The sequence below is a fragment of the Balaenoptera acutorostrata genome, chromosome 4 (genome assembly GCF_949987535.1).
Source record: "Balaenoptera acutorostrata chromosome 4, mBalAcu1.1, whole genome shotgun sequence".
In the NCBI taxonomy this organism is placed as follows: Eukaryota; Metazoa; Chordata; class Mammalia; order Artiodactyla; family Balaenopteridae; genus Balaenoptera; species Balaenoptera acutorostrata.
The window spans coordinates 148045015-148057073 of record NC_080067.1 but is presented as its reverse complement, the minus strand read 5'-3'; the positions used below and the strand labels follow the sequence as shown (position 1 = coordinate 148057073).

Here is a 12059-nt window from a genome sequence, read left to right as displayed (position 1 = left end):
CGCCCCACCGTCTGCTCCCGCGTCCCCTGGGGACGGTTGTGCACCTGGTTCCCAGGCCGTGGCTAAAGCCCTTCTCTGACTATACGGTAGCCTCCGTTGAGCTTGGAGGGACCTTGGGCCCTCATTCTCGGGTGTGGGATTCCCACAAGGCCGCGTCCCCTCGGCCCTCACGTGGCCTCTGCCAGAAGTGCCTGGTTCCAGGGGATTCCTGGCGGGTCTCGCACGTAAGGACCAGACACGGTGCTCAGACACTAAGTGCGCCCCCTCACTACCTTCCTTACTGATCGCTGGGCAGTTTTTCTTTCTGCTGTCTGCTGTAGCCCAGGATTCCTTTTGCGAGAGTGAGAAGAAATTTTTATCCTTTCTTGGAATTAAAGAGAATTCAGAGGAGCAGCCCTCACATAATATTCTCAGGGGAAGTGGTTTAAACTTCCCCTGGACGGTTTCCCTACTTCTCTATAAACAAGTAGAGAAAAGGAGAAGGAGGTGAAAAGCTTATTAAATGATTATTTCACTAATTCTAAGTTGCATTAGGAAGACATCATAGTAGGTGAAGTGGCTAAATCTTTTCATGTAACCTTCCCATATTTCATTTGTCCAGAGGTTCAGGCCTGGGTCCCTATTACTGTGGTTATTTGATATTTGACTCTTGTACAAAATGATGATCTGCTTTTGAACATACTCAAGATGGCTTGTGTAATTATAAAAATTAATATTTCCAAATCTCTGTCAGGACAGATTTAGTTAGGTTATAAGGTCCCACTGTACATCAAAGTGTTTCAGTTCTAGGTGGTATGAAAAGGGATTGAGATAATGTCATGACTTAATCACAGATTATAACTCCAGTTTTGAGTTAAGAATAATATGTTGCTTTTCTAAATCTGCAGGTAAATGTGTGGATTCTAAACTATTGCTAGTTTGTTTTGTTTTTTTTCCCCTGTGTCGATCTTGTGATCTGTGTCTGCAACGTTGGCCTGGCTGTGGCCCCTTGGGCCTGTCATCTTGGTTGGGTTGCGTTCCATCCCCAGCCCTGGTGATGACACGGCTTGTCCTGTCCCCTCCACACAGAGCAAGTGGCAGAGATCATGACCGAGGTCGAGCCTGTGACTGCGTCGCCGGACGAGCGGATCATGGAGCTGGTGCTGGGGAAGCTGGCCACCGCCCCCAGCGACGCCAGCTCAGTGCCAAAGTATGTCCCAGAGCAGCACGTGGGCCCGGCTTCACAGGCAAAGGCGCCGTGGTGGCTAATCCATTCCAGAGGGAAGGCCGGATGAGAGGGGATGGTTTACTTCTTGTAGGAAACGCATGTGCTTGGGAAGCAGCAGGAACTCTGGAGCCCAGGGGGGTTAATAGTGCATCCACTGTGAAAATAGCTTAAAATTTTGAAAAATATTTTTTACTGTAGTAGAATACACATAGTACAAAATTTACCATCTTAATCATTTTTAAGTGTACGATTCGGTGGTTTTAAATACATTCACATTGCAGTGCAACCTTCCATCCATCTCTGGAACTTTTCCATCTTCCCCAAACTGAAACTCCATACTTAGTAAAAACACTGACTCCCATCACCCCCTCCCCAGCCCCTGGCGCCCACCATTCTGCCTTCTGTCTCTGTGAAGACCTTAGAGGAGGTACCTTTGTCTCTAGGGACCTCATATAAGTGTTCTCACACGGTGTTTGTCTTTTTGTGACTGGCTTATTTCACTTAGCGTAATGCCCTCGAGGTTCATCCGTGTTGTAGCAGGTGTCGGACAGTCCTTCCATTTTAAGGCAGAATAACATTCCATCACGTGGATGGACCACATTTTGTTTATCCATTCTTCCATCAAGGACACTTTTGTTGCTTCTGCCTTTTGGCTGCTGTGAACAAATGCTGCTATGATAGAACAGTGTGTGTTTAAATTTCTGTAAATTTAACACCTTGCCCTGTGTGTCTCTTCTTTTTATGAACGAGGAAAATATTTGTATTTTAGTTATTATTCTTAGGCAGTTTTTTGCCCTGAAGTTGAATAAGCTGGTGGCAGTGTTTTTTTCCAGCCCTTTTCCCACGGGGTCAAAAGGCGCCTGGTCCTGTAGGGTCCAGAAAGCTGTGGAAAAACTGAAAACAGAGCAGAGCAGTGTCAGAAATGGTGACCCTGACCTACTTATTTATACTCCGTCTTATTGCCCAGAGGGTTTCGGTAACTTACCGTCAGAAACACATTTAATAGGGAGAAGAAGTTTGAAAAATCAGGTTCAGGGAAAATATGAAACAGGGTAGAGGCAAGTGAAAAAAAACAGAGAACAGATATGGTCACTCTGGTCAGCGCACAAACTGAGCTCCAGGCTTCCTGGTGGCCGGAGTTAACGCCCAGGGAGCTGAGTGGCCGGTACAGGAAAAGCTAAGTGGTGTCACTGTACGTTCAGGGCGTCTGTCCCTTCCAGGTGCGCCAGAGCCGCAGGGGTGCGCCTGAGCACGGCCCCCCACTCTCGTGCCGGGCGAGGAAGATTTGACAGGGGCTCGCTCCCAGGTGACTGTGACCTTGACCTCTCTTCTCCGACGACCCCGTCTCCCCCGTCTCACAGCATGTGTGTCTCACCCGCAGGTTCCCCCACCATCAGAGCAGCGGCATCACCCTCAAGAGGAGCCTGGTCCTCTCGAGCCGCCACGGCATCCGGCGGAAGCTGGTCCGGCAGCTGGGGGAGCACAGGCGGATCTACCAGTGCAGCATCTGCAGCAAGATCTTCCAGAACAGCAGCAACCTGAGCAGGCACGTGCGCTCCCACGGTGAGTCCCCGCGGACGTCGGCGCGGGGAGCTGGGCGGCGTGTCCCGGGCGGGCACGTGGCCTCAGGGCACCTGGAGCAGCGGCGCGCGCGCGGCTTGTCACTGCTCGTCCCTTAGGCGACAAGCTGTTTAAATGCGAGGAATGTACCAAGCTGTTCAGCCGCAAGGAGAGTCTGAAGCAGCACGTCTCTTACAAGCACAGCAGGAACGAGGTGGGTGAAGGACCACTGCTCTGTCTAGTGACGGAGGAAAGCAGACCGTTGACGTTGACGAAAGAGTCACGGGAGAGGGAGCGGGCGCTGGAGCGGCCGAGGTGGGTCCGGGCCTGGCTGGGTGCCGCCAGGGCTCGGGGCCAAGCGGGAGGCCCACATGGGCAGCGAGGTCACCTGGACGCGGGGCTCCCTTTCCAGGGCAGGGGGACGGCCAGGCAGGGTTCACATTCTACGCTGGGCAGGAGGGTAGCGGGGGGAAGGGCCCGTGGCTGGAGCAGCTCCCTGAGGGGGTGCGTCCCAGCTGCCCCCGCTTCCCGCCCCTCCTCCCACCAGGTCGACAGCGAGTACAGGTACCGGTGTGGCACCTGCGAGAAGACCTTCCGCATCCAGAGCGCGCTGGAGTTTCACAACTGCCGGACAGGTGAGCGGCCCCGCCCGGCGCTGAGGCGCAGGTACCTGGCGGGGTGGGAACCAGGTGTTCCGGCAGAGGGTGAAGGTGGGTTTAACAGGCATCCTCACCTGTAACGTTCCCCTCCGTTCGGGGTGCTTCAAGCAGCTGTTACTTACTCTAAAGAGACCGAAACTTTCCCTTTAAAAGGGGATTTATTTCACATTCTATTATCCCTCAAAAGCAGCCACGTATGGCAGGGGGGTTTCATGGTGGCTGAGGATGGTGAGCGGTAGGGCTGCTCTGGGACCCCGTGAGAAGTCCTTGAAGAGGTGGGGTCCCGGCTGGGGGGGTGGGCTTCCGCCTCGCTGTCGGCAGGAGCTTCCTCAACCGTCCGCCCTCCTCCCTCCGAGGACCCCGCCCGGGTCCAGGCGAGGGCCTTGCCGCTCCCTCGCACACACCGGCCTCCACTGAGCCTGCCGCTGTCCCCAGTCCCACTCGTGACACGGACCCTCGTCTGCTTGCATGCAGCTGAAGCCGTCATGCTTGGACCAGCCCGTGGCTGGGACGGGTCTCTGGGCCTGGCCGAGGGTCTCAGGCCTCGTGTCTGGCCAAGCGCGCCACTGGCGAGTGTACGTGATGTGTAAATCCCCGTGGACGGCCAGGGGACGGCTGCGCAGGAGTCCGGCCGGCAGGGGAGGCCCGTGTCCTGTCCCCGCGGCTCTTTGCCCTGTGCCCCGCGGGGGAAGGCGGGCGGCTGCGTCCCCACCCAGGGAGGATGGGGTTGGCGGAGGGTCGCTGTTGTCTTTTCGGCTCCCTCTTCTAGGCATCGTCGCACACCTGGGGGGTGGGTACCAGTGGCAGTCGGCTTAGAGGCCTGCCAGGTTAACCTTTGGTTCCAAACCCCCTTCCTGTCGAGCCCTCTGTGTGTGTCACCGGTCACTCTGTATCGCTGTGCTGGTTCTTGTTAGGGTGCCGGCCGGCCCGCATCTCAGGGCACCCTTACCCCGTCACCTAAACCGCCGCTGCCCCTCCCTGCCCGTGGCCGGCACCCACTCCTGCAGCCTCTGCCGTGTCCCTTTGTTGGGTTCATTTGCTTGTTCCACTTTGAGGGCTCCTGTTGGAAACTGTGGTTTCCTCCGTCCGCAGTGCCTCGCTCCCAGGGCAGGGCTTTTCTGAGTGGCGGGTGAGTCTTGTCTCACCTGAGCTCCGGCTGCCCTGAGCGTCAGTCACGGCATGAAGTGGCCTCGGAAGCTTCCAGGTGCACTTCCAGGTGCTACGCCACCTGCATTCTGCAGCCCAGGTGTTCCCCAAACCTGGGGGAAATCCACCAATCTTTTGATGCCGCGTCAGTCAGAGGGTCCTCGAGCTGTGCTTGTCGCCGGGCAGGATGGCGCTCCGTGTGGCCAGGCTCGGTTCTGCACGAGCTCAGTGGGTGGGCGTCAGAGCGGAGGGCAATGCCCCTTCCCGGGCCCGGGTGTTTGCTGAGGCCCGCTGGAGGTTGAGGCAGATGAGTTCTCTTCTTTTCATCTTTATTTCTCTGGACACAAATGAAACAGAAGGTACTAAGTTAAAGCAGCAGTTGCTACATGTCAGCAAAAAGTTCTGTTAAACCAGACGTTCGTCTGTCTTCGTTATATAGAAGTTAACAGAGCAGCAATGAATTGAAATGCAGTTTCTCTCCAATTTCAAAAGTCAGAAGTTTTGGATGGAAGACAAAGGATAAACCTGGGAGCTGAGGTCATTTGTGTAATATATTATTTGCATGCTGTTGTACTTTCTTATAGTGTTCATGTTAGGAGAATGTGTCTTCCGTAGACCATTAAGTCAGGGATTTGTGTGAGCTTTGAAATGATGGGTCTGCTGGGTTTTTTCTCAAGCTTTCACTGAGCAGGGCCTGTCTTGGGTGTGAGGAGGCCGGGTGGAGCTTATCTAAATGGCCCTCGTCTGCCCCCGACCTGGAGAAGAGCAGAGGCCCACGTCCAGGCCCTCAGGCAAGACAGGGTCTCCCCGGGTGACCCTGCGCCCCCTCCTTCACCAGAGCCCACGTGCTGGGCTGCACCCCCAGGCCTGCAAGCCTTGGAGCTGCCCAACCCTGAGACCAAAGAAAGGGCCCAGAGACAGCGACAGAGACATCAACGGTTTATTGGACGGGGGAACCTTACACGTCTGAAACAAAGGTCCTGAAGCCACACCCCGCCACGTGCAGAGGGCAGGCAGCATGCGTCAGGCAGAGATCTTCCCCCCTGAGGGAAGAAGGAGGCTGCCATTTGTAGGGGAAATTGACATCAGGTTGGCTCATCAGTTACCAGGGAAACCAGCGGCTGGGGCACACCCCTCCCAGCCCCTCAGGTTAACGGCCATCAGGAGGGCAGGTGTTTCCCTTTAATGAACTAGCCGAGAGGCAGAGCCTTTCTGGCCTGAGGATTAGAACAGCCCCCAGCTGGGGCAGGGGGCGAGCAGGTCACGTGAGTGTGTGGAGGTGAGGCGGGCACTGGCCGGGCAGGGGGCGGACAGAGAGCGGGGCACAGCCATGCTGAGAGCCTGACCGCCCACCACATAATAGGTGTTTGCTCTCAGTTGCTGCATTTTGTTAAAACATGAGTGTAGACCTCGAGGGCAGCAGGGATTACGGGTGGGAGAAGGTTGTCGTCGAGCACCTGCCTGGATTCCTGAACTGGTGACATGTGGACGCCATGGCAGGAAAAGCCACCGTGGTGACATCCTGGCCCGGACAGCTGCTCCAGCGCTGCTGTCACCCGGCGAAGGCCACACCGGAGCTGCTGGGGATGGTTAGAGGTGGGTCCTCTCCGTACGCCGGGAGGGACTCGACCCGTTAGAAGAAGCGGAAGTCCAAGGGCCACGCTGGCCCTTCCGCGGCTGTCGGGTTCCTGGGCTTGTGGGCCACCTGCCCAGGAGGGAGGCTTACCTGTGTGGTTTAGGGGTCCCAGGTGGGCGGGGTCTCGGGTGATCTGATGGAACAGCCCCATAAGGCGCTGCCCTTCACGGAACAGGATGGCAGACGCCCTTGTCTCTGGTGGTCTCGTTCCTAAGGATCCATGCTGAGGAAATCTAGTAGGAAAAGGATCATTAAATTACCCACAGTATCAGAAATGATGAAGTAAATTGCGATGTATGAAGTGGGTGGAATATGATGTAACCACTAAAATAAGCCTGGAAATGTCTGCATGATAAGCACAGGTACTGCGCGCACACACACACGCGTGTACAGGGGATTGTGTGGATACCCCGGGGCCTCCACCTGGGCTGCACGTCGGGGTCCGGACCTGGCAGAAGTTAAACTGCTGAGGCCTGAGTCCCCGGGGACGCTGGGCAGAGTCTGCAGCCGGTTTGGTTGGAGCAGCTGCCTGGGGGACGCTGGGCAGAGTCTGCAGCCGGTTTGGTTGGAGCAGCTGCCTGGGGGACGCTGGGCAGAGTCTGCATCCGGTTTGGTTGGAGCAGCTGCCTGGGGGACACTGCTCAACGTACAGGGCACGGGACAGCCTCCCGCAGTGACCCGGCCGGCGTGTCAGCAGCGCCCAGGCTGCGATTCCGGACACGGGAGTCCGCTGTGCGGCGGAGTGATGACCGCAGTCAGAATCACTGTAGGAAACGAAGCTTTGCCTCCGGCCTCCGGGATCTGCGCGTTCAGCAAACGTTTACTGACTGTGGGAAGTGCTCAGTGGGCTGTAGCCAAAGGCCCAGAAATGAGGGTGACACGATGTGACCTCAGGCCCTCGCTCTGGAGGGGGACGCACACTGTCACGCCCACCCGCTCAGGTGACACGGGACGGTGTTCCCGGCGCTGCAGGAGGGCCGCCTTCTGGGGCTTAAGGCTTAGGTGACGGACCCGTGGGCAGTTGCGTGTCCTGGCAGGAGCAGGGTGGGCGTGGTGGGGTTGAGGGCAGAGGACAAGTCTGAGAGGAGAGCGCTGGCCGAGGCCCCGAGACCCCCTAAACCAGGGGCGGAGGCCGGGTGGCTGGGGCCCAGGCAGACAGCTGAAGAGGTGCCAGGGCCGGGCAGTGCCCTGATGGCCCCTGTGCTTGTGCTCACGGGGGGCAGACCCCTGGGCCGGGGGCAGGGGACAGGACACCCCAGGGTCTGCCTTGGGCACCTGGAGGGAGAGAGCAGGGTGGGCCTGTCAGAGGCCCTAGTGGGGCAGTCTGGCCACCTTTGGGGAGGGACTGGGGAGGGACACCGGGCTGTGGGTATCTCTGAAGGCTTCACTGTGGGGAGAGGGTGTTTGCTGGGGGTGGGTGCACGTCTCCCAAAGGGGACCTAGGGACCAGACGGTTTTGTTTACAGCTGGGAGACACTGGGGATGTCTTTGTGCGATGGGGGCGGAGCCTGTGGAGGGCGCGTGGGAGAGGAGGGGCAGGTGATGGGTGGGCTTCGGGGCAGCGGTGGGGCGGGGCAGGATGCCGCTCATCTGACGCGGGGGGAAGCAGGGGCCGGCGCTGCGGTCAGGTTGGGTGAGGGGGTGAGGGCCCAGGACAGCTGTGGTCCAGCCACGGATCCCCAGATGCTGTGGGAGACCAGTGGCATCAGGGAGGAAGGAGGTGAGCTACCTGTTTGCTCTGCACGCTGCTCAGGCCTCGCTTGGCAGGGGGGCTTCGTCAGCTCAGACGGTGCTGTTTCCCGGCCCCGCCCTCCTTCTGTGCCTCTTTGCCGGTCCCACGACCATGATGTTGAGCCTGTACTCGGTGTCATGTACCTAAAAGTCGCTGTGTGTTTCCCCGCTTCCTCGACAGATGATAAGACGTTCCAATGTGAGATGTGTTTCAGATTCTTCTCCACCAACAGCAACCTTTCCAAGCACAAGAAGAAGCACGGGGACAAGAAGTTTGCCTGTGAAGTCTGCAGCAAAATGTTCTACCGCAAGGACGTCATGCTGGACCACCAGCGGAGGCACCTGGAAGGTGAGTGCGCCTGCCGGGGCGGGGGCGGGGCTCACGCTGGCCCCGCCTCCGTGGCTGCCTGTTGGCGAGGCGCCACCTGATGGGGATCGGCTCGGGCATCAAGAGGTCCTGATGGGGGATTAGAGCATCACGTGCGAGTGGGAACGGGTGGAAATGTCCCAAACGCTCCACAGCGGGGAAGGTTAGGAAAACCAGACTCTTTGTAGGACTGAATTTTATCAGTCACCAAAAACGTTTTGTTTTCAGAGAGCTTAATATTGTGAGAAAATGCTTTCCATACGAAAGTAGGAGAAAAGCAGTGTATGAAATTTCACACGGGGTGTGGTCTGCTTTCAGCCGTGTGCGTGGAACAGAACGTTTCAGGCGGAGGCTGTTTGGGGCCGTGAGTGATTTTGCCCTTGTTCCTCTGTTTCCCCAGGGGCCCCTGATGACCCTCGCCATTTGTGGTGGGCTTGGGGTGCCTGGGGGCTGCCTGTCGTGTGGTGGGTTTATGAGAGGCCAGTGCAGGAGAAAGGTGGACTTCAGTGGGGTCGCTAATGGGGGGGAAGGCGGGAGGCAGCACGATGAGGGATGAGGTGGGGTTGCGGACGACCCCACAGGGCAGACCCTGAGCTGTGCAGGGGAAGGCAGGGGCCCCGAGAGAAGAGAGAGACCGGAGACCTCGGGCCACAGGTGTGTCCTGAGCACCTGCCCTACCTGGGAGGCTTTCTCCAAGAGCCTGCTCAGATGGACCCTCTTTCAAAATAGCATTTTAGTTTTAGTGATCTTGACATTTTAGTTTTTTACCCTAAAACCCACTGCCCTCTTGCTGACCAGCCTCTGTAAGCAGCACTCACTGACCAGAGCACCTTGTTATAAAAGTTTGAAAAAAATCATTTTACAAAGAATTGTAAATGAAGTATATGCTTGTCGGGGGAAAAAGGTCAGAAAACAGTTGTACGCGAAGTCTGACCATCGCACACAGCTGTGCGTGTACACGTGTCTTCATGGCTTTTAAAACAAGCCTGGAGTCTGGTCACGTCCTGCATCACCTTTGCACTCTGCCTTTTTACCTGGCCCTTCACGTGGGTTCATAAGCTCCACCCCCTTCCATCTGTGATCCGGTGCTGCACTTAGCGCCTGGTGTCCGCTTAGTGACTGGGTGGCCTTGGTCATGCTGCTGGGCCTCGGTTTCCTCACCTGTGTTGTGGGGATGGCCGTTGTGCCGACCTGCTGGGCTGGTTGAACCGGACCCTGATGATAAAGCCCCAGGCGGGCCCATAAGTGCCGCCATTACTGCCGGAAGTCAGGTGTTTCCTGATTGACAGATACGTGGGTTGCATTTTACAACTTTATCTTACAACATTTTACAGCTGACACACTCAGATCATTTTCCTCGGGAATGAGCAAATGCTGTGTGGCCATTGCGTGGTTCTTCCCTCTATACGGAAGCGTAATCCACGCCCAGTTCAGACCTGTGTGCTTTACGCCGCTGGGAGCTTTTTGGGGAGTGACGTACTTGTCTCCAGGCCAGCGTGCTGGCCGTTCTTGAGCCCAGCTGTGCAGGAATGTCCCAGAAGGACGGGTCAGTGGTGTAGAGAGAGACCATGAGAAGGAACTTCTCTCTTTCTTTTATTCAGAGATTCCCTGTTTCCTGAGAACTTCTAAGTCTGTTTCGATCCCAATTATGAACACTTATGCCTTAAAACCATAGAAACTTTATTATTTTCTGACTTTTTACCTTGATCCTCATTGGGCTGATTTAATTTGAAGGATGAATATTAGTATCTTTTTAATAAAAATGCCCTCCTACTTACAGACGCCTCTGAGAACCCCACCTTTCCCTTGAGCCTTTAGATTGAGCGCAAACGCCTCCCTTACCAGTAGCCCATTCTGACTCCTCTGCGTGGAAAGCTCAAGACACTTGCTGCCCTTGGATTTCCAAGTTTCAGGTGCGGCCCGGGTTCCGGAGTCGGCGGTGCAGGCCGCCTGCCCTCCCTCTCGGGTCCCGTGTCGGAGCGCCGGTGCGTCATGGACGAGTGACCCCACTCGCTCCTTTGTCCCACCCGTGGGCAGCCCTGTCCTCCGTCAGCTGGAGGTGACCCTGGCTGATGTGGGAAGGTCTCGTGTATACTGACTCTCTCGGGCGGGGGGCGTGGGGTTTCAGGAGTGCGGCGGGTGAAGAGGGAAGACGTGGAGGCCGGCGGTGGCGAGAACCTGGTGCGCTACAGGAAGGAGCCGTCGGGATGCCCGGTGTGCGGCAAGGTAACGCAGGCTCGGGCCGGGGCCCGGGACACAGCTCACCCTTTCTTAGGGGAAGACTCAGAGCTCTAGGCACTGCGTGTGGTGGGGGAGGGGGAACGTTAAGATCGAGTGGGTACTTGGTGTCCCCAGCCACGGCGTCCCCTCACTTGGTGCTCTGGTCATCTGCTCTCTTGCTGTGGAGGAAGGAGCTCAGCCTCGTCTCCCTTCGGCCACGATTTTCCACTAGTGCCACCCCGGCATGAACACTCCATCTCCAGCACCCCGAGCCACGTGCTTCTGGCGGAGACGGGATGTCCGGGTTTATTTTCCTGGTCAGCGCTGGTCCCCCTGCAGCATTTCCCAGTGGGAGACTGACCGAGCCACAGCCGTGTGCTCCGTGCCCGGTCCACGGATGCCGGCGCCCCGAGCGAGCAGATCTGTCCAGGGCGTCAGGCTGGCCGTCAGAGGGGGTTCCCTCCTCAGCAGGCCCTGCCTGCTGCCTGATGGCACTGCCCTCCAGGCCACGTCAGCTTACCACGTGAGATGGCGGTGGTCTTTGCGCACAAACGCCTGGTCTCGGCTGGAGGTGCGGTTGCTCGTTCCTTAGACTCACCTCCCGTGACTCGGCTCGCCCAGGTTCTCAGCCACGTGCAGCCCACGTGAGCCGCGTGGCCCTGGAGCGACAGCAGCCGCCAGAAGTGAAGGCCCAGGCGGACAGCCAGCTGTGACTCGGCCCAACCAGCTGGCACATGGCAGCATTGCCAGATCTTTTGACCTTTTCAAGAGAAAACGGAAACCCGTGTTTTTATGGGAAATTTCCTGATTTTTTTTGAAACCACAAAGCAACAGGTCCGCAGGGTAGCGTGGCCTGTGGGCTCCGCGCTGGGGCTCTGACTTAGTGTGGGTTTGGGGGCTGGAGGCGGAGGGGGAGCTGGGGTAACGGAACACACGCCTGAGCCCGGGTGGCCAGGCCGGGCCGCTCACGGGCAGGGGTGGGTGGGGGCTGCCCCGTGTCACGTGTCCCGCTCATTCTGCCCACTGACCGCCGGCTCTGAGGAGCGGTGGCACCGTGTCCCTTCCATGCCCTTGGGAGATGGTGTACGTGAAACCAGCCAGCTGTGTGACTGACATTCGGACACCTTTTATTCTGTGAAGTGTTCACTGAACACTCACGGAGGGTCCAGGCAGGCGGTGAAAGAGCCTGAATGTCTCTAGAACTGAATTCTTCATTGCTTCCAAGTATCCCGTCTCCAGCCCCGCCTGCCTGGAGAGCACAGGTACCGGGGGACACCTGCAGCCTCCGTCCCTCCCTGGAGGCCCATCTTCCTGCCCTGCTGACTCCTTTTCCCGCCCAGCCTCCCTGGGCTGTGGTCTCAGGGCTGTTGGCCCCAAGTCACCTGCAGATCTTGAAAAGCAGTGTCCCGTGAAGGCGTTAGCCTCTGTTCCTCGTGAACCGTTTCCCTTTCGTTCATGGCGTGTTCTCTTCCTGAGACCATGCGTGGTCGGGGTGAGCTCTAAGGAGGCCTGCTCTCCAGGTTACTCGGCCAC

General features: G+C 57.5%; 1 protein-coding gene across 4 annotated transcripts in view; it reads left to right on the top strand.

Annotated features, from left to right (window-relative positions):
* PRDM15 (PR/SET domain 15) overlaps nucleotides 1-12059 on the top strand; it is a 60607-nt gene that overhangs the window by 28137 nt on the left and 20411 nt on the right. For all 4 annotated transcript variants that reach the window (XM_057545919.1, XM_007198487.2, XM_057545920.1 and 1 more), the window contains 6 exons: nucleotides 1069-1189; nucleotides 2589-2770; nucleotides 2887-2981; nucleotides 3315-3402; nucleotides 8121-8288; nucleotides 10435-10532. In XM_057545919.1, coding sequence (XP_057401902.1) covers nucleotides 1069-1189; nucleotides 2589-2770; nucleotides 2887-2981; nucleotides 3315-3402; nucleotides 8121-8288; nucleotides 10435-10532 — 752 coding nt within the window. The remainder of the gene's footprint in view (nucleotides 1-1068; nucleotides 1190-2588; nucleotides 2771-2886; nucleotides 2982-3314; nucleotides 3403-8120; nucleotides 8289-10434; nucleotides 10533-12059) is intronic.